The sequence below is a fragment of the Polyodon spathula genome, chromosome 7, assembly GCF_017654505.1.
Source record: "Polyodon spathula isolate WHYD16114869_AA chromosome 7, ASM1765450v1, whole genome shotgun sequence".
Taxonomy (NCBI): domain Eukaryota; kingdom Metazoa; phylum Chordata; class Actinopteri; order Acipenseriformes; family Polyodontidae; genus Polyodon; species Polyodon spathula.
This window is the reverse complement of record NC_054540.1, coordinates 40,860,554-40,882,474: the sequence shown is the minus strand read 5'-3', so window position 1 is coordinate 40,882,474 and position 21,921 is coordinate 40,860,554. Positions and strand designations below refer to the sequence as shown.

The window sequence follows — 21,921 nt, the reverse complement described above, 5'->3', positions numbered from 1 at the left end:
ATCTGTTCTGAAAGGCCCCAGTCTGCAACACCACTAAGCAAGGGGCACCACCAAGCAAGCGGCACAATGAAGACCAAGGAGCTCTCCAAACAGGTCAGGGACAAAGTTGTGGAGAAGTACAGATCAGGGTTGGGTTATAAAAAAATATCCGAAACTTTGAACATCCCACAAAGCACCATTAAAGCCATTATTAAAAAATGGAAAGAATATGGTACCACAACAAACCTCGCAAGAGAGGGCCGCCCACCAAAACTCACGAACCAGGCAAGGAGGGCATTAATCAGAGAGGCAACAAAGAGACCAAAGATAACCCTGAAGGAGCTGCAAAGTTCCACAGCGGAGATTGGAGTATCTGTCCATAGGACCACTTTAAGCCGTACACTCCACAGAGCTGGGCTTTACGGAAGAGTGGCCAGAAAAAAGCCATTGCTTAAAGAAAAAAATAAGCAAACACGTTTGGTGTTCGCCAAAAGGTATGTGGGAGACTCCCCAAACATATGGAAGAAGGTACTCTGGTCAGATGAGACTAAAATTGAGCTTTTTGGCCATCAAGGAAAACGCTATGTCTGGCGCAAACCCAACACCTCTCATCACCCGAGAACACCATCCCCACAGTGAAGCACGGTGGTGGCAGCATCATGCTGTGGGGATGTTTTTCATCGGCAGGGACTGGGAAACTGGTCAGAATTGAAGGAATGATGGATGGCGCTAAATACAGGGAAATTCTTGAGGGAAACCTGTTTCAGTCTTCCAGAGATTTGAGACTAGGATGGAGGTTCACCTTCCAGCCGGACAATGACCCTAAGCATACTGCTAAAGCAACACTCGAGTGGTTTAAGGGGAAACATTTAAATATCTTGGAATGGCCTAGTCAAAGCCCAGACCTCAATCCAATTGAGAATCTGTGGTATGACTTAAGGATTGCTGTACACCAGCGGAACCCATCCAACTTGAAGGAGCTGGAGCAGTTTTGCCTTGAAGAATGGGCAAAAGTCCCAGTGGCTAGATGTGCCAAGCTTATAGATACATACCCCAATTGCTGCAAAAGGTGGCTCTACAAAGTATTGACTTTGGGGGGGTGAATACTTATGCACGCTCAAGTTTGCTGTTTTTTTGTCTTATTTCTTGTTTGTTTCACAATAAAAAATATTTTGCATCTTCAAAGTGGTAGGCATGTTGTGTAAATCAAATGATACAAACCCCCAAAAAATCCATTTTAATTCCAGCTTGTAAGGCAACAAAATAGGAAAAATGCCAAGGGGGGGTCAATACTTTTGCAAGCCACTGTATATGCTACAGCACTCCTATCACACCTCTTCAGTGATTAAGACATGAGAAATGGTTGCGTTGAACCAACTGGGCCAACAAAGAAAACCCCACTTGACCAAGAGAAAATTAATGTTATCAAAAGTGTGTATGACCCTTTTTTCATATCAATAGAAAACACTGGTTAAATTGCATGAATTAGTTCACTTGTACTGTCATTTTGTTTGTTACTGTCACAAAGACGGCTGTAGTGGGGACGTCAGACCAGAAGAAACACACAGTACTGCCAGAGGAAATGATAAATGGATGCACTACTGCGCGGTTTATTCTTTCCAGAAAATAAAACAGTTGTACAAAAACACTGGCACCAAAACAGGACACGGCACTTGCGGCCAAAACAAACAGACAACAAAACGAGTAGACACTAACAAAACAGGGTGGACGAACGCTACACAAAACAAGTACGGTGCTGGTCCTTCCAGCACTTGTAGCAATTGATATACTTACGTTTCTCCACTCTCTCTCTCCCGTTCTCCACTCACCGAACACACAACCCAGAGTGGGTGAAAACATGCAGCTTTTATACAGCTGTACCATGACTCGATTGCTAATCAAATCATTCAGTTGGAGTCTCGGTACAACTGCACGTGAATTAATGAAGTGCACTTTCCTGTGCTTACATGTTATTACATTTTACCTGCACGTGAAGTGCTGTGCAATCCTCGTGGCTAAATACAAATATACATTTTAAAAACTTGTGAGCATAACCCATATTCTATCCCATGTACCAATGACTTACCATTGGGGTATATTATACTGTGTGTGTATATTGTGTGTGTACGTGTATATATGTCTTTATGGTTTACCCACACCAACATATAATACAGAAATAACGGTTGGGTGGGGAGGGGGATTGCCAAATAACCCCCCCCCCCCAACCCGTATCACCACCGGGGCCTATTACCGGCATAGGGGAATTTTAGGGTTTTGAGAGAGAGTTTCAGGGCCCGGTTCTTGTTCCTGAAATTCCCAAGTCCCCGCCGTTTTAACGGTCATCGGTCCGGGGTTCATGGGCGGTCAGGAGAGGAGGGTGACATTGTGACGTCGCCTTACGACGGTACAACTCGGACAGTGTCTGCACGACTGTCGAGGGTTCCCAAACTGAGGAAGTCGGCCCCGTTAAGGTCGTCGTTTTCCAGCAGACCTCAAAGGTGCTGGAGTTGGTGATCTACAGACCTCCTCCCCCCTCTTCACAACCAGCGGCTCCCTAGCTGACAGTAGAAAGGCTGTCAGCTTACCGATTGATAGCAGAGCCATTAATGTCTTCCGGGCTGGCCCCAGCACATCCCCCGAGCTGGTGGCCACCCCTGGGCGATGCGGAGCAGCAGGCAACCCCTGGGCAATGCGGAGCAGGCATCCCCGAGCGGTGACGTGAAGGCATCCTTGGGCGGTGTCGTGCAGGCATCCCCAAGCAATGATGGGAAGGCATCCCCGAGCGATGACGTGAAGGGAGTCAGGTCAAGCTGGGGTGTGGTTTCGGCTCTATTCGTGGCCATTTCGGCCAGGCGGTTCTTCCCCGTGCTTCCCTCAAATAACTATGCAGGGGTTGCTGAGGACCGCCAGCAGCATGTCCTGGTCCTTTCTCTAGTGGTAGAGGGGGAAGCTATAGGCAGTCTTCCTCTTGTGGTGGAGGTGGGAGTGGTAAGGAGTCCTCCCATGTTGAAGGAGGCGGTGGCAGCTCCTACTGCTCTGCTCCTAGTGGTGGCGGAGGCAGAGGCAGCTCCTACTGCTCTGCTCCTAGTGGTGGCGGAGGCAGAGGCAGATCGAGGTGATCAGGAGGAGGACGAGGATTTCTACTGCTCCGGCAGAGATTCTCCCGTGCCTTTTTTCGTCGCACATCAAGAGGACCACGGAGGCAGAGGGCAGCATCCTACTGTCTGCTCCTAGTGGTGGCGGAGGCAGATCTCCGGCAGAGGCAGCCTCCTCTGCCTCTGATGGCGGCGGGCGGAGGTGGGCAGGGTAGGTGGGAGCACCGGTGACCGAGGCTCTCTCCCCGAGATCACACCCTGGCAGTGGGATCACCCCGGGTGGGGCTCACCCTCACTGGCAGGGGGACTGGTGGGGCTCTCCCTCACTGGCGGGGGACTGGTGGGGGCTCTCCTCACTGGCGGGGGGACTGGTGGGGCTCTCCCTCACTGGGGGGGACTGGTGCGGCTCTCCCTCCACTGGCGGGGGGCTACTGGTGGGGGAGTTTCTTCATCTGCTGGTGGGAACCGTATGGGAACCAGCTGCCTCCCGGGGATCTTCAGATGTTCTCCCGCGGACCCCCCATCTGAGCACTGGACTCTGGTGGTCCACCATGGAGCGGTAAAGGGGGGGCGCTGGACTCTCGCGGTCCCTCCCATCTGGGCGCTAGTTCCTCTTTCTCCTCCTCATAATGGCGGAAGGGACAGTTGGCAAACAGATTGTCTTGGTCACAGAGGGGGCACCCCGGCGATGGCTGGTTATATCGCCATGGATGTCTGGCCAATAGATGACACTCCTCCCCCCAGTTCTTCACCTCTTTATCCTCCTTCCATCACATTTTATTATTAATTTATTTTTTTTTGTAATTCAAACCCCCACCCCCCACCCACACAACAAAAAAAAAAAAAAAAAAGACAACAGTTTTTTTTTTTTTTTTAACTTTTTCCACCACGTGACCATCCCCATGATGACACCAATGTCACAAAGACTCCACAGACAAACCATGGTAAGACCAAAAACACGTCTTTACCAGACCAGACTTAATTGGATTTGGGTGAAAGCTGACGTTGTTTGTGTGGTGCCAATAATTAAAACAAAAAGTTTGACACTCCCCCACAGAGGGTCCCAAAACAAAGAGACAAACAAAAACAGACTATGTCCAAAAATGGTTGGGGCTGTCTTTCTACAATGTTTACTGTTACCTCACCCACTTCTCCACTCACGAACCACCACAACGCCGATGCTGATTGTAAAACCTGGAGTGCGATTATTAACCTGAATTGTAAAAGACAATTGCACAGCTCTGGGCTGCCAAAACAAAAAAACAAACAAAGTTCACAATAAAAAAAACAAAACAAGGTGCATTTAATCCCTGTGATGACACCACGTGTTACAACAGACGGCTGGCAATATTAATACCATGACATTTTAAACAAACACAGACCCAACAGTGTACCAATGACACCAATATTAACACATAACATGCAACATATAACACAGAAATACATACAGGGGCGGGGCAACATTGCTTAAATCAAAGGCTTTTTCTTGAGCCATCAGACCAGCATTAAAACCAATCTGGAGTCTGTTCTATTACTACTATTAGGTACACAGTATGTTTGTTCAATCTTTACAATAGAACCTATAATAGTACTTAAGCGGTTTTCCAAAGCTTTAGCCAAAATGTTATAGTCTGTGCAGAGGAGAATTACAGGGCAATGGTTCTTAATATTGCACAGGTTTCCTGTTTGACAACAAGAGTCAGTACTGCTCCCTTATCGCTCTGAGGCAGTGCATTCTCCCGTTTGCTTTCAGAAAAGACACATTCATCTCTAATCCTTGTCCAAAAAGTCTTATAAAATTCCAAGGCCATCAATTCTTGGTGTGTTCAGTCCATTCAGAGCTTCAGTCAGCTCTCCCTCAAGTCACACTTTCCCCACTTCAGGTACCTGGGTCAGACCCTCAGGGAAACGCTGGCCTCCATCAACTCATCGACAGCCTCTGCCATGAACAAGTCTGTGTAGAAGTCCACAGCGAACTTCCCTATCTCCCCAGGCTCACTTAGCAATGGTCTGGCTACTATACAAACACAGTGGATTATTTTGCTCTGAGCTGTCTTTTTCTAGTCTCCTCTTCTTAGTCAGTAGGTGCTCAAACAGTCCATTATCATAGGGTGCACTGTTAAATTCACTGCTGCATGCACTGGTGTAAAGCGGATTCACTAAACCGTTGTTAAATTCACCAGGAGCTGCTCAACAAAATGTTAAATTAAACATACTGATAAACACTATCACAGTTGCCAACTTATCCAGAGTAGATAACTGAGCTGGTGACGTACAAGCATGCGATATGAGAGAGAACAAATCTTTTTAAAGAGAGACATGGGAGGTGGAGTTGAAACGCCGGCACAGACGCGCAGGATTTATTAATACAAAAGAAAGTAAATAAACAAAGGGGTGATGTGACGTTACCAGTGAAGGTAATGCACAGAGGACACATACAGCAAGCTGTACAAAAGGCAAAATAAAAAAAACACAGCAAAAAACTACAAATAAAAAGGTGCCACACAGGGCGAGCGCTAGTCTTATAAACGAGGCATCCCGCACCAGGAACAGCTACACTACACAACCCTTGCTATACATTACTTGGGATCACTATCCCCTATACTAACCTACTTATGAGCTGGTATTCATACAACGACTCCTGCTGCTTCATACAGCCTTGGCCGGGCACTGCTCACACAAGCACCGATTGTAGTTTCAGGGTTGCGTAGGTGTTGTTTCTGCAGAGAGGACTCTCTCCCCTCTGAAGCAGTCACCCCGAGCAATCTCCACCGGATTTCTTAAAACTGACGGACACTCTGTCAAGACCCGCCCACCTGCTGATTGAGGACCGACATAGCCAATCATCCACTGCCCCTCTTCTCAACCAAACCCAGCAGGCAGCAAAGTCTCCATAGAGCGTCTGTCTGTAAACAATCAATTTAATCAAATAAATCAACTCCAAAAAGGCACACAATAAATCCATTTCCACATATAAAATTAAACCAACACTAATTCCCACCTGTGCAGGGCAATCGCCCTGCCACAATCTTCTAAATTATTTGTCCTTTTATGCTTCAAACAAATGTTACAAAGTTGTGAAAAGTAGACGAACTGTATTTGAAAGTGTATCCATTAATATATTCATATTTATAAATATTTTCAGTTGCAGGCTAGATGCTTTCTACATTTTAATTTAACAACACGCTAGCTCCTAATTAGTCGGTTAAAGAACCTTCATCCCAATAAGCTTTCAGCTCGCACAGGTCAACCACAGCCTTGCATGCCGCAGCAGCAACCTTTCTATTATTATCAGCTATGTCGATTGTTGTTAAATTCCCTGTACCAATGAGCACCAAGTGAGGTCACTTCCGACTCAGCGATGAATTTAACAACGCATCCAGGGCTAGACTCCGGAATTCAGTTGAGCTCAGTAATATGTGCCTTCAGCTCTTTCATTACTTCTCTAGTACTTTCTGTAATGTTGACAAAGCTTTTCAATTTGTAACTTGGCTACATCACACTACTGACTCAGGGAAGAAAAGCCACGTTTTTGCCACCTTCAACCCCCCCACCAAAAAAAATGTAAACATTACAGAAAGTGATCATTCTGTAGTCATTTTGTTAAAATGCCAATAAGAATAAAACATTGGTGATGGAAAAACCATATCTAAAATCACAACATTGTGATCCGAAAAACCAGTAGGGCAGAAAATGTTTATCACCAATTAACACTAGAACCGCCGAATTTTCGAACTAGAACCGCCACGCTATGAAAATGAGAGACATACTATTGGATACAACTGGGAAGTTTTATTTCACCATACCTAACATTTGAATCGCAGAAACGCTGTATTTAAATGGAAAATTAAACCAAAAGAAACAGGTATGTACATATACCCGTGTACAGGTGTAAACAGTTATATGTACACACAAAACTGTTAAACCAAAATCACTGTTTCTAATGCTACATAAAAATTAAATATAAGACTACTTCCAGTATGATGGCTGCATTGGAGGAACGTATGTGCCTTCCAGCTGACTGCCTGCACCCAGGAGCTGTGTTGTAAACACAGAGGCAGTTCCATTGAACATTATTGCATAAACATGTGTAAAGTGGTACGTACAAACCTGTAAGAAAATAAATGTTTGTTTTTTTTTCTAGAATATTAAAAAAAAAAAAAGAATACATATGTTTCATATTAGGCACATAAGTTGTTATCCTACCTGTCATTTCAGTTTGCTGTGTGCATATGAGTGCAGCTTGCTGAATTCGAATCAAAATGACTAGTTTCAAGATTAAACATTTCCTTCCGATATATTCCCAGTTGCTTTTCTAGAACAAAACAAAGGATTGTAGTCTCCCAGGTACATTGAAAAATAAGCAACTAGGCTTTCACTGAGTTGGCATCTTGACAAATCCACATCTCTGTCTCATGTTCTACCAAAGAAAGGCTTGAAAAAAAAAAAAAAACGTGTGCTAGGAGGAGGCGTGTTTTGTTTGCTGCATTTCCCAAAAAAAAAAAAAAAAATCTTACGTTACATTGAAAAAAAAAAAAAAAAGGACCCATGTGGTGGTTCTAGGTAGAACTGTTTATAACTTTATAAGCCATATACTTAATCCAAGTGTATTGCCTATACTTTTCATTAAAATTCCTAGCCAGTTCCTTAGCAGACTGGGGATGAGGCTTAATGTGGTTCTTACATAAGCCTCTGGAGGAAGCTCACTCTTGCTACAGCACTGTCCGCTGATTTATTTGCCCTTTTCTTCCAAGGAAGTTTAAAACCCTCACAGTCCTCTGCAGACTTTTACCTTCTACCTACATCTGCACCTCTCCCCATACACTAGCCACTGTCATGGTTTCCATTTGCTCCCTCCGTCCTTGTCAGTGGGTTTACTGTTTGCCGCAGTGTGTGCTTCTCCAACACCCCGCACCACTCTCAGAAATAACTGGTTCTACTGTCAACGTAACGTCACTAGCCCTAAGATCACAGGCCTGCTCCCCCACCCTACCCCCTGCAGGTACTAGTCTGCCAGCGAGCCCGGCACGTTTATCATTAAAATCGGCGGTCTCATCCCACACAATCCCGCCCCACTTTCTTTCTCAGGACAGTTTTTTTCAATATACCCTTCAATCCCACATCTAAAACCTTTAGAGTCAGAAGTTGCATAAACACATAAAAGTAAATGTAAAACAGTAAGAACAAACAGAGAACAAAAGATGACAAACCTGCCAGCAGCACTCAAGCACACACCACCTCCACACTGCACTCAACACTGACTCCGCCAGGCAAAAGTCGATACAGATAGTCAGACAGACTAAGCGACTTAAACGACACCTTTGGTCACTCAAAGCGCAAGGTATGGCTTGCGTATTACAAGTTCTGATACTAGAAATGAAAAGTAAGAAACGTATTGGAACTTGTGGTAATTATCTAAATAATTTTGTGTCACTGCATATCAAAAACTAAAGAATCAAAACATGGTATGGTTATTTCTACCCTTTATCTTTCTTTTTTCTTAATCACCTTATTTTTCAAACAATAAGTAAATGTATCTACTGGTATCGGAAAACAAAAAGATGACCAACGTTATTCTTCAGAACGGCTTCTTTTGAGATACAGCACAGTGGAGCTTACTCACTTGTCTGTGAGGGTGGTGATTCTATCCTGGTCACGCTGGTGCTGCACCTGTGCTTCTTCCATACGAATGCGCCGGTCCTCCAACAAAGACTCCACCTGCTCCTTGGCCAGCTTGGTCTGCTCTTCCATCTGGGCCTGCAGCGCCTCCACCTGGACATAGGCAACAGCACATTCAAGAAAACTGGTTTATTTATACAGGGGTCAACATAGTTGAGCGTCTGTTGCAAAAGTGCCCATATCAATCCTGGAACACTTTTCCCTACTTAATTATTAACTCCTGGTTATTGAAACAAAAAGAAAGCAATGTATTTAGATACGTAAAAGACAGACAGACAGTATTTACTCACAAATGTGGATACTCTCCAACTTGTGCTAAAAAAATTATCCAAAACAAAACAAAAACTATATGAACACAATTTCAATCTTATTTATCATCGTGTAATCAAAGAAAATACAAAAATGATATTGCAAGTGTCTACCGGAAGCCATAATATTAATACAGTGTTTCATATTAAGCCGTGTTCACATTTGTATTGGAACGATACTGGTAAACTTTGTTTCTGTTTAGAATATACCCATACGATGGAAACGGTGTGGTCTGGTGGTTAAAGAAAAGGGCTTGTAACCAGGAGGTCCCGGGTTCAAATCCCAGCTCACTCGCTGACTCGTTGTGTGACCCCGAGCAAGTCATTTAACCTCCTTGTGCGCCGTCTTTCGGGTGAGACGTTGTTGTAAGTGACTCTGCAACTGATGCATAGTTCACATAACCTAGTCTCTGTAAGTCGCCTTGGAGTAAAGGTTCTGCTAAATAAACAAATAATAATAATAATAATTCTGTCCTAACTCACTTTTCAGCACCAATATAAGACTGATATAATTGCAATATACCATTCCTCATTTAAGCTGATTTATATCAATCCATGTATATCAAAGATATTCTACTATAAAAAGAAACTCAACTCCGCTGATTCTCTATGGGGAATTCCATGACACAAAGGTTGCAGGATATAGAGAGCGCTGGAGAAGATTTTCTATTGAGTCAATGGAGCAGTGTCGGATTGAGCTGATTTAACGATATTTAAAAATATTAAAAACTGGGGTGGAGTCTGTTTCACTCTTGCCTAAAGTGTCTTGATGAAAAACATAACCTGTGGCAATGACATAGCATAACTGATACGAAAAATGCACTTTTCTGAATGCAGTACCAGAGATTGCATGAGCAGAAAACAGATGAGCGTTTCACACCGTACAGAGTAGGCAGGTGGGACTTTAAAATTGGATTTATTGGTATTAGACGTCCGTTTTCATATGTTTTTAGTTTATTACCATTTAATCAAATTTCATTTGATTTGTTTACTACTGTAACTTCTATGTAAATATATATATAAAAAAAAAAACCTCTAAAAAAAATTTATAAAACAACCAGCCGTATTGATTGATTACCATTTTGTAATACTGGGGTTTTGTTTTTATACACAATTAAATAAGAGAATTGTGAATTACGGAATAAAATGATCTAATTATTGATGGCTTAAATTAATTAAATTTTTTACGTATTTATTTATAGAGCTCCTTTCACACCATAGTATCTCAAAACGCTTTAGGCCTACATGTCGGTTAAAACAGAAAGCAGTCTGCAGTATCAAGAAATAGTAAAAGTTATAAAACAACAATACATCATTACAATAACAATATCAATAAATAATCATAAAACACATTTAAAAAAGGCTATACTATGAAAGTAAGTCTTTAATCTTGACTTAAAGATTGACTGAAGCAGCATCTTTAATAGAGAAGGGCAATGAGTTCCACAATCTGGGGCATTATAAATAAATGCGTTTTCTCTTCTCCTTTTCATTTTTACCTTTGGGAGGCACAAAAGGCCAGCGTTAGCCAGCCTTAAAGTGCGCAGGGTTTATATGGGGACAGAATCTCTCCGTAATCTGGACCCAAGCCATTTCGTGGTTTACAGTGCCTATAGGAAGTATTCACCCCCCTTGGACGTTTTCAGTTTGTTATGTTACAACCTGAAATCTTAATGCATTTAAATAGGATTTTTTTTTCCATTGATTTACACAACCTACTCAACACTTTCAATGTGGGAAATAATGGGGGGGGGGGGGGGGGGGGGGGGTGAAAAAACAAATCAATTAAAAATAAAAACCTGAAAAGTCTTCATTAGAGAAGTATTCACCCCCTTTGCTATGACACTCCTAAATAAGCTCAGGTGCAACCAACTGCCTTCAGAATTCACACAAGTCAAACTGAGCCCATCTGTGTGCAATAAAAGTGGTTCAAATAATTTCAGATTAAATACTCCTGTCCCAGTTGGGTAGTGCATTCAAAGCAAAGATACTACCATGAAGACCAAGGACAACTCCATGATAAAGCTGTAGAAAGGCACAGATCAGGGGAGGGGTATAAAAAGATTTCAAAGGCACTGAATATCCCTTGGAGCACAGTCAAGTCGATCATTAAGAAGTGGAAGGTATACGGCACCACCCAGAATCTGCTTAGAGCAGGCTGTCCTCCCAAACTGAGTAGCCAGGTAATAAGAAGGGCATTGGTCAGAGAAGCCACCAAGAGGCCAATGACAATTCTGAAAGACCTACAGCGTTTCATGGCTGAGATGGGAGAAACTGTCCATGTGTCAACAATAGCTGAGGTACTCCACAAATCTGTCCTGTACGGAAGAGTGGCAAGAAGGAAGCCATTTCTGAAAAAAGCCCATGTAAAATCCTGCTTGGAATTTGCAAAAAGGCAAGCAGGAGACTCTGAAAAGAGAAGTAAAGGCGTGGCAAAAAGATTCATGGAGACTCGTGAAACAAAAATTTGCCAAAAAGCAAGCAGGAGAATTTGCTACGAGAATCAGTTTAAGATTCGGTGGTTTCAGAGCAGTTTCGAAAGATGTGGCAAAAGATTCTGTGGTCCGATGGAAACAAAAATTTTGAGACAGCAGAACAACAGCGCAGTTAAACGAGGCAGTCTTCCCAGCGACAGCGAGTGGAAGCGACAGCGAGTGGGAGAAGTACAGGCGTGGAAAAGTACAGAGCAGTTTCGAAGCAGTTTGAAAGCAGGTTGACAGCTGCAGAAGAAACTAAACTTCAAAAAAAAAAAAAAAAAACCTCAACATGGTCTTCAAGCCAGTAATCTGTGACACCTGCTTGATGTGGGAAATCCGAGAAAACCCAGCGGAGCTAAACCAAGTGTGCGTAAAGTGCCGCGCGATCCAGGATTTGCATAAACTAGTAAGTGTGCTAGAAATGGAGCTGGAAGAAGTGAGACAGCAACAGGATCTTGAGGAACTGGCACACCCACAATTCATGGAAGTCTGCATCACCCCTAACAGACTGAAAGCCACCAGGGAGACAGAAGGTCAGAACAGCTGGGTTCAGGTAGGCAGAAGCAGGGAAAAAAAGAAACTTCGTCAAACACAACCACCAGAAATCAAAACAACCAACAGATTTGAGTCACTTCAGAATTGTGATGAGCAGAACCAACAACAAGAGAATGAAAGGAACAACATCCAGGACCCTATTGACAGTGGTGACCAGACAGCAAAAAGAAGGGAGGTCATGATTGTTGGGGACTCCATATTGAGAAACACAGCAAGTTCAGTTCGCAGTTTGGACCCCCTTACTACAACAGTGTGCTGCCTTCCGGGAGCCTCGGTCAAGCACATCACTGAAAACGTGGACAGGCTCCTAGAACGAACAGGAGACGACCCGGTAGTAGTCGTCCACATCGGTACAAACAACATTGGAAGAGACAGACCAAAATCCCTGCAAAATAAATTCAGAGAGCTAGGAAGGAAATTAAAAGAGAAAACCAAAACTGTGGTATTTTCTGGTATACTACCCGCACCTTGCAAAGGACCATATGGACAGCTGGAAATAATTAATCAAAACGCATGGCTGAAGACATGGTGCACACGGGAAGGCTTCACCTATCTTGATCATTGGACCACATTCTACAACGAGGACTATCTGTATAGACGGGATGGACTGCATTTAAATAACAAGGGAACTAGTCTACTCGGAGAAAAGATCCTCGAGCAGGTTCGGAAGCATTTAAACTAGAAAGGAAGGGGGGAGAAATCAACAAAAAAACAGAAGGGAGACCGCATCAAAACAAGAACAACAACTCAGGTAAGACAACCATTAAATGTATTTATCTAAATGCTAGAAGTATCAGAAACAAAATTCTAGAACTTGAAGCTACTGCACTAACAGGTAACTATGATGTGATAGGTGTTACAGAAACGTGGTTGTCTGAGAGTGATGGGGACGAGTATAATATTTGTGGGTATACACTGTATAGGAAAGACAGGCAGGACAGAAGAGGAGGAGGGGTAGCGCTATACATAAGAAACAGTCTTGAAGCCCAGGTGTTAAACCTGGACAAAGAAAATAAAACCGAATCAATATGGGTCAGAATAACAGACAAAAATTCAAAAGGCATAATAATAGGAGCATGCTATAGACCGCCAGATTCAGACGGTGAGCACAATAATCTGTTATACAATGACATTAGAAATGTGTGTAGCAAAGGAGAAGCCATACTAATGGGGGATTTCAACTTCCCCCAAATAAAATGGGAAAACCCAGTGGGTAGCGCGAAGGATGAAATAGAAATGGTGGAAATGACAAATGACTGCTTCCTAACACAATTTGTGAAGGCACCCACTAGAGGGGACGCATGCCTTGATTTAGTCTTTTCAAATAACAAAGACAGAATAACTAAAACAGAGGTCAGAGAACCACTGGCAAACTCAGACCATAACATGGTCTCATTTGAAGTGTTTTTTAAATCCCCAAAAGTAAAGACTAAAGTTAAGGTTTACAATTTTAGAAAAGCAAACTATGAAGGTATGAAACAGAGACTAACAGAAGTAGATTGGAGTAAAATAGAGAAAACACCCACAGAAGAAGGATGGTTGTTCTTCAAAAATGTAGTACTAGAGGCGCAAAACAATTACATCCCTAAAGTAGACAAATCTAAATGTAAAACTAAATTGCCAAAATGGTTTAATAGATCAATTAAAAAAAATATTCAGCGAAAAAAGGCACTTTACAGAGCATTAAAAAAGGACCAAAAAGAAAGTACGCAGAAAGAGTACACGGAACTGCAAACGCAAGTCAAAAAGGAAGTTAGAAAGGCCAAGAGAGAAATAGAAATGAACATTGCTAAGGGAGCTAAAACCAATTCCAAAATGTTTTTCCAATATTACAACAGCAAGAGAACATTCAAAGAGGAGATTAAATGTTTAAGAGATACAAATGGCAAAATCGTAGAGGAAGAAAAAAAAATAGCAAATATGTTAAATGATTACTTTTCACAAGTTTTTACAAAGGAAGATACTGACAACATGCCCCACATGTCATCCAGTTCCTATCCAGTTTTAAATAACTTTAGCATAACTGAGGCAGAAGTGTTAAAGGGACTAGGAGCTCTTAAAATAAACAAATCCCCTGGGCCGGATGAGATCCTCCCAGTAGTACTCAAAGAAATGAAAGAAGTAATTTACAAACCGCTAACCAAGATCATGCAGCAGTCTCTTGACACAGGGGTGGTACCGACAGACTGGAAAATTGCAAACGTAATACCGATCCACAAAAAGGGAAACAAAACTGAACCAGGTAACTACAGACCAGTAAGCCTGACTTCTATTATATGCAAACTTATGGAAACTATAATAAGATCCAAAATGGAAAATTACCTATATGGTAACAGAGTACTGGGAGACAGTCAACATGGTTTTAGGAAAGGGAGATCGTGCCTAACTAACTTGCTTGATTTTTTTGAGGATGCAACATCGATAATGGATAATTGCAAAGCATATGACATGGTTTATTTAGATTTCCAGAAAGCTTTTGACAAAGTCCCGCACAAAAGATTAATTCTCAAACTGAATGCAGTTGGGATTCAAGGAAACACATGTACATGGATTAGGGAGTGGTTAACATGTAGAAAACAGAAAGTACTGATTAGAGGAAAAACCTCAGAATGGAGTGTGGTAACCAGCGGTGTACCACAGGGATCAGTATTAGGTCCTCTGCTATTCCTAATCTACATTAATGATTTAGATTCTGGTATAGTAAGCAAACTTGTTAAATTTGCAGACGACACAAAAGTAGGAGGAGTGGCAAACACTGTTGCAGCAGCAAAGGTCGTTCAAAATGATCTAGACAAGATTCAGAACTGGGCAGACACATGGCAAATGACATTTAATAGAGAAAAGTGTAAGGTACTGCACGCAGGAAATAAAAATGTACATTATAAATATCATATGGGAGATATTGAAATTGGAGAAGGAATCTATGAAAAAGACCTAGGAGTTTTTGTTGACTCAGAAATGTCTTCATCTAGGCAATGTGGGGAAGCTATAAAAAAGGCTAACAAGATGCTTGGATACATTGTGAAAAGTGTTGAATTTAAATCAAGGGAAGTAATGTTAAAACTGTACAATGCACTTGTAAGACCTCATCTTGAATATTGTGTGCAGTTCTGGTCACCTCGCTATAAAAAAGATATTGCTGCTCTAGAAAGAGTGCAAAGAAGAGCGACCAGAATTATTCCGGGCTTAAAAGGCATGTCATATGCAGACAGGCTAAAAGAATTGAATCTGTTCAGTCTTGAACAAAGAAGACTACGTGGCGACCTAATTCAAGCATTCAAAATTCTAAAAGGTATTGACAGTGTCGACCCAAGGGACTTTTTCAGCCTGAAAAAAGAAACAAGGACCAGGGGTCACAAATGGAGTTTAGAAAAAGGGGCATTCAGAACAGAAAATAGGAGGCACTTTTTTACACAGAGAATCGTGGCACTTGCATCTTTTGTCTTGCCCATTTACCCTCTGAATGGCACGCATACACAATCCATGTCTCAATTGTGTCAAGGCTTAAAAATCCTTCTTTAACCTGTCTCCCCTTCATCTACATTGATTGAAGTGGATTTAACAATTTACATCAATAAGGGATCATAGCTGTCTCCTGGAAAGAGCAGGTGTTCTTAATGGTTTGTACACATATATACAAAGCTGACAAGCCAACATCAGCAGCAGTTTTCTTTTTTTTTTAAATCAGTATTTAAATCACACAATGAAGGCCATATAGCGAGGATGTAAATAATGTATCTACACTCGGCTGACGGTTTGGACCAGAGACTGTTGCTGCACTCGGTACTGTAAGTTTCAAAAAGCACCATACATTTAAAATAAAATTACCAGTACATTTTATTAACCACATAAAAGAAAATCTGAGTCAGTGATAATAACCATCTGTGACAAAGACAGAAAGGATCGATGCGGTAAATCTCCCTCCCGATCAGAAAGGGCGTTGTGTAAGGACGGTGGTATGCTGCCTCCTAGATGGACCACCTTGATTGTAGGTGGAAACCAGAAGGTGATCATATTAGAGGGAGCGCGTAGTTGCAAGTACCCGGAAGGACATCGTTGCTTTCAGCTGCAGGATGGCCCTCTATTGGAGAAACCATGTCGACGTGTTGATTGCAGGGAGGACAAATGGGTAAAAAGGGGAAGCAGCTACCTCAGTACGCCGCCTTGCACTGAACAAGTGAAACCTGACGGCCGGTAGTTTTTGTTGGTTTGTTAGGTGTTGTTTGTTGAGTGTTGCGGAGGAGGAGTACGGAGCCAGCGGCTGCAGCCACGGAGCCAGCCCGCATCACCAGAGCACTACCCTCACTACATGACACCAGCACCACCCTGTGGATTAAAGAGCACACGTTCGTGCACAGATTGTGGGATTATTATTGTTTCTTTGTTTTGGTCTGTAAACCAGCAGTGTTCTCCCCGATACCATTGCTGGTAGAGGGGCGATTCTTTTTGGTTGTTTTTTGTCTTGTTTATTAAAAACACAGACGTTTTTGGGAACATAACTGTCTGGACAATCGTTTTATTCACCACACCACTCGCACCTGTCACACTATCGTAGTCGTCTTTTTTTTTTTTTTTTTCCTAGGTTGGGAAATAACGTTAACCATTTAATAAAGGTAACAACAAGATAACAACATGAGAATCTTGGGGAGAAGAGTACTGTAGTTTGTTATTCCAGTCTGTAACTTCATTTAAAAAAACATAGCCAATACAAAAAACAATATAAATGTATATATTTAGGCTGTCGTAGTGCCCATTTTAACCTTCGTTTCACTGGAGCAGATAGTCATGTGACATATACCAGTGCGTGGACTAGATAGATAGGCAATCCTTGCAGGTCACAAGTAGTGTGTGTGTGTACATCACCCCGGAAATCACTCAAGCATTACCAATGAAAAACATTGATCCCTCTAAACGTGTTTTACCGGGACGATCTGTGAGCAGAATCTCGATTGAGAAACCGCTGTTTGCACTTTGCATACAGTACTCAGCACTTTGCATAATCATTGTTTACGTACTTCCACGTGACGTTGGCTGCGTGCCTTGGAACTGTTGCCTAACAACCACTGACAGACTGCATGCGGTGTGAGAAAATTACTCCAGCAAAAGCACAGAAGCTGGCTGCGCAAGTGCGGAGGCAGCAGATCTAATTAATGTTTTTTTTTAAATGTAATACATTGATAAAGAAACTCAGAGGGGCCACAACCAAACCTCAAATGGGCTGCCACTTTCCGACCCCTGATCTAGACAATGTGGGGAAGCTATAAAAAAAGGCCAACAAGATGCTCAGATATATTGTGAAAAGTGTTGAATTTAAATCAAGGGAAGTAATGTTAAAACTGTACAATGCATTAGTAAGACCTCATCTTGAATATTGTATGCAGTTCTGGTCACCTCGTTATAGAAAAGACATTGCTGCTCTAGAAAGAGTGCAAAGAAGAGTGACCAGAACTATTCCAGTTTTAAAAGGTATGTCATATGCAGACAGGCTAAAAGAATTGAATCTGTTCAGTCTTGAACAAAGAAAATTACGCAGCGACCTAATTCAAGCATTCAGAATTCTAAAAGGTATTGACAGTGTCAACCCAAGGGACTTTTGCGACCTGAAAAAAGAAACAAGGACCAGGGGTCACAAATGGAGATTAGACAAAGGGGCATTCAGAACAGAAAATAGAAGGCACTTTTTTACACAGAGAATCGTGAGGGTCTGGAATCAACTCCCCAGTAATGTTGTTGAAGCTGACACCCTGGGATCCTTCAAGAAGCTGCTTGATGAGATTCTGGGATCAATAAGCTACTAACAACCAAACGTGCAAGATGGGCCGAATTGTTTGTAGACTTTATGTGCCTTTCTTATGAAACTTGCTCTTGACTGGGTTTTGCATCGATAGTTATATATACCAGTGTCACAGGAAATAAGTTAGCCATGAAATAAGTTAGCGTTTGCCTTTTTGAGCCTTTCTGCGCACGCTCGAATTTTAGAAGTTAAAGGCAAGGTTCTGTGGAGATTTATCCAAGGTTTTACAGATGCCATTTTTTTTTTTTATTTTTTTTTTTAAGAAACGAAAAACAGGTATGCAGACTGTATTTTGTTTAAAAATGTGATGTTTCACATCACATTTATCGAAGTGTATTGCAACATTTTTCTGTTTAAAAAACATTTGTTGTCTTATTTATCAAAGTGTAAATGTACGTTTAAATTTTATAAATACATTTTATTTAAAGCACTTGCTGTGTTTGGATGTGCAGTGTGGTTTTTAGCAAAAATAAATATTTTAAAAACATTATTTTGTCAGTATAATTTATGTTTATGCAGAGTTAAAATCACTACTTGCCAAATATTTATTTCCTTTAAAAAATGTTGTGTTATATCATACTGTGGCATAAGCAAATATAAGCTTTTATTTTATGTAGGCTCAAGTTTAACAAAGTTATTATTTTCACGGTAAAATGCTCGGTTGTTTTGTATTTTTTTAAAATAAATGTTACGGGGAAGTGGACACAAACACTTATTGATACAGAGAATACTGTTTTTGACGTTTTAATCAAGTCTATGTGTGGGAATGTTTTAAAATATACAGAAGACATATACGTTTTTAGTGAAATGTGGTGTTTTAAGAGATATATAAATAGATAATTTGAGAAACACACAAAACGATTGGCTTCCTATACATACTTACGAAGAAACACGCAGATTTCATATATATGGAGGTGTATATACACACACCCCTGTATTGAATATTAATAAATACATTCAATACAGGTATATGAATGATAAATTAGAGTGCAGTACTTGCAGATTGATACTTGTGATGAGGTCTGGTTTTGTTTTTTGTATATTTTATAAAAAATAAACTGCTTTAGATTTTGCGCCTTTTTTGTGGTGGGCCTGGGCAGTATACATTATAGAGGGGAGGGGTTTGTGACTTGACAGCTGTAATAATCTAATTGCACATAAAAATAAATCTTAATGCTTAACTGCTTCTGATAGGTTGTAACCAATATACAGAATATCATATTTATTTCTCTTTTGGTAATATTTGTACAAACAAAACCTATAATGTAAATATCCAGCGATTACAAACTTAAAATGACAACTCTGATGATAGTTTAAACTGGGAATGTTAAATAATAGATATTGTCAGATTATTTAAAAAGTGTTATTATAATGATTTAACACAAATATAATGCACATAAAAATAAATCACATTACCGCGTTTTTGTAAACTAAGTAGCTTAAAGTTAACCGATATTATTAAAAAAAAAATACAACATGATACAATAAGTGTTATTAATATTATAACAATGTGTTTTTGATTTTAACCACATATAACATAGCTTTAATAAAGCTCATAATAACATTTTTAAAACTAAAACAATTTTCTGAATTAAAGTTTACCGACAGAAAATGGAGATGGCTTAACCTTGCCTTTAAATTCTAAAATTCGCGCTTGCACAGAAAGGCTTAAAAAGGCAAACTCTAACTTATTTCCTGTGACACCAGTCCCACACCAACAATTCCAGTGTGAACAGACATTGCAATACCGTTCCGCGATACCAGTATAATAATACAAGTGTTGAACAGGGCTTTCGATTTGAAAATGTCACGCTTTTTCAATTTTTGTCAGTTTTTGGAAAACTACAAAGCGGTATGTAATTCAATATGTTAATGTAATAGTACTTAGCAGGATTATTTTTACTTTATGAAGCAAAAATTAGTTCATTCTATAGGGTGATGCAAAACTTTTGGCCAGAGCTGTAGGTACTGTACATGTTCCTCTACTGTAACACAATTACTGATGATATGCATAAGACAAACTGAATACTAAAGCCACTTGCCTAGAACAACAATCTTTGGTCTAAACAGTAGCCACCGTTTGAACTGCTCTTGCAGTTGTACTTTACCTGTAATAAGAGGGTCTGGTTATCCTTCTTGTAGCTCTCAGGGGAGGCTGGGCTTTCTTCTCTCCTAGCTGATTTAGAGACAGTACTTCTGGTCACTGGACAGAAACAAAATTTCAAAAGGGAAGGGGTGAGAACAGATTTCAACTTTTTTTTTGCAAAAAAATTATTTATTGTCATAAAGCTGGGGGGGGGCAGCTATTTTATTTACTTATTATTATAATTATAAGAAACTTATTATTATATATCTTTTTTAATATCATTTTGTCTGGAGTGGGGGAGCGGAGTGGGAATCACAAGGAGTGCAGCGGAGCAAAGAAAGAGCGGAGGATATTATGTGTGGTGAGCAGAACCGTCACCGATTCACTCCGCTCACATTCTGTGAACATAACGCAGATGCTAGCCATTAACATATATTGTCTTTAACAAAGGATTTGCACATCACAGGAGAGTAGAAGTGAGTAAACTCTGTATCCTTAATATAAGAAGTGGCTAAATGATATACTGCCCAAATTCAATGTGGGTAAACGCTGTTTACCTGTGTATACCCTCGACTACACCACAAAGTAAAACTCCAAAGAAAAGTTTGAAGTACCTGGTATCTCCCATCCTATACCAACCAGGCCTGAAAATTATTATTTTATTTCTTAGCAGACACCCTTATTCAGGCCAACTCACAATTGTGACATTATTTTTTTTTACCTACAGTTACTCATTTATACAGTGTTTTTTACTGGACCAATCTAGGTAAAGCAGCAGCGTGTCCCCCACCTGGGATGGAACTCGCAACCTTCCAGCCAAGAGTACAGTGCTCTAACCACTACTCCACATATGCTACAAGTCAAGCACTACTACATTTTCTTTTTTTTTTTTTTTTTTTTTTTTTTTTTTTACATGAAACATACTTTTTGTATAGGTAAAAAAAAATGTCAATTGCTCTGGATAAAAGCTTCAGCCAAATCAATATGACATTTTCCTGGCTTGCTATCTATTAATTTATTTGTACATTTATAATAAATCATTAATGTCTACATTTATTTAAATATATTTATAAATATATATTTAAAATTATTTATTTCTACCTAATAAATTATTCCGTACCATTTGGTACTGGTATAGATGGTAATTCTAAGTGATTTAGTTTTGCCACTGCAACATGGTGAAAACAGCTCTTGGAGCTGTATAGAGTCTCATGGTAGTTTCCAACAAGTTTTTCTAAATTGTACGAGGAACTACTGTTCCTCTCAGAATATTTTACACACACACACAGAAAAGTATTTACCCCATTTGATTTTGTGCATATCTGTGACACTGAATGTTATCAGACCTTCAACCAAAATCTAATATTGACCGTGAATGAACAAACACCACAAATTTTTTATATTATTTCATTTATTTATTAAAGTTATGCAACACGTAATCGCCCCTGTGTGAAAAAGTAATCGGCCCCCTTAGACTCAATAACTGGTTACACCACCTTTAGCAGCAATAACTGCAACCAAACGCTTCCTGTAGTTATTGATCAGTGTCTCACAGCGCCGTGGAGGAATTTTGACCCACTTCTTCATACAGAACTGCTTCAATTCAGTGAAATTTGTGGGTTTTCGAGCATAAACTGCTCGTTTAAGGTCCTGCCACAACATCTCAATGGGGTTTAGGTCTGGACTTTGACTAGGCCATTCAAAAACTTTAAATTTCTTGTTCTTCAACCATTCTGATGTAGATTTGCTTGTTTGTTTTGGATCATTGTCTTGCTGCATGACCCAGCTGCGCTTCAGCTTGAGCTCACGGATGGGTGGCCTGACATTCTCCTGTAGAATTCTGTGATACAGAGCAGAATTCATGGTTCCTTCAATGATGGCAAGTCGTCCAGGTCCTGATGCAGCAAAGCATCCCCAAATCATGACACTACCACCACCATGCTTGACT

The 21,921-nt window shown here is 40.8% G+C and overlaps 1 protein-coding gene across 1 annotated transcript in view; it reads right to left on the bottom strand.

Annotated features, from left to right (window-relative positions):
• ccdc77 (coiled-coil domain containing 77) overlaps window positions 1-21,921 on the bottom strand; it is a 122,480-nt gene that overhangs the window by 34,473 nt on the left and 66,086 nt on the right. The window contains exons 7-8 of the mRNA XM_041255492.1: window positions 19,996-20,090; window positions 8,698-8,846 (exon numbers count right to left, since the gene is read on the bottom strand). Of these exons, the coding sequence (XP_041111426.1) occupies window positions 8,698-8,846; window positions 19,996-20,090 (244 nt within the window). The remainder of the gene's footprint in view (window positions 1-8,697; window positions 8,847-19,995; window positions 20,091-21,921) is intronic.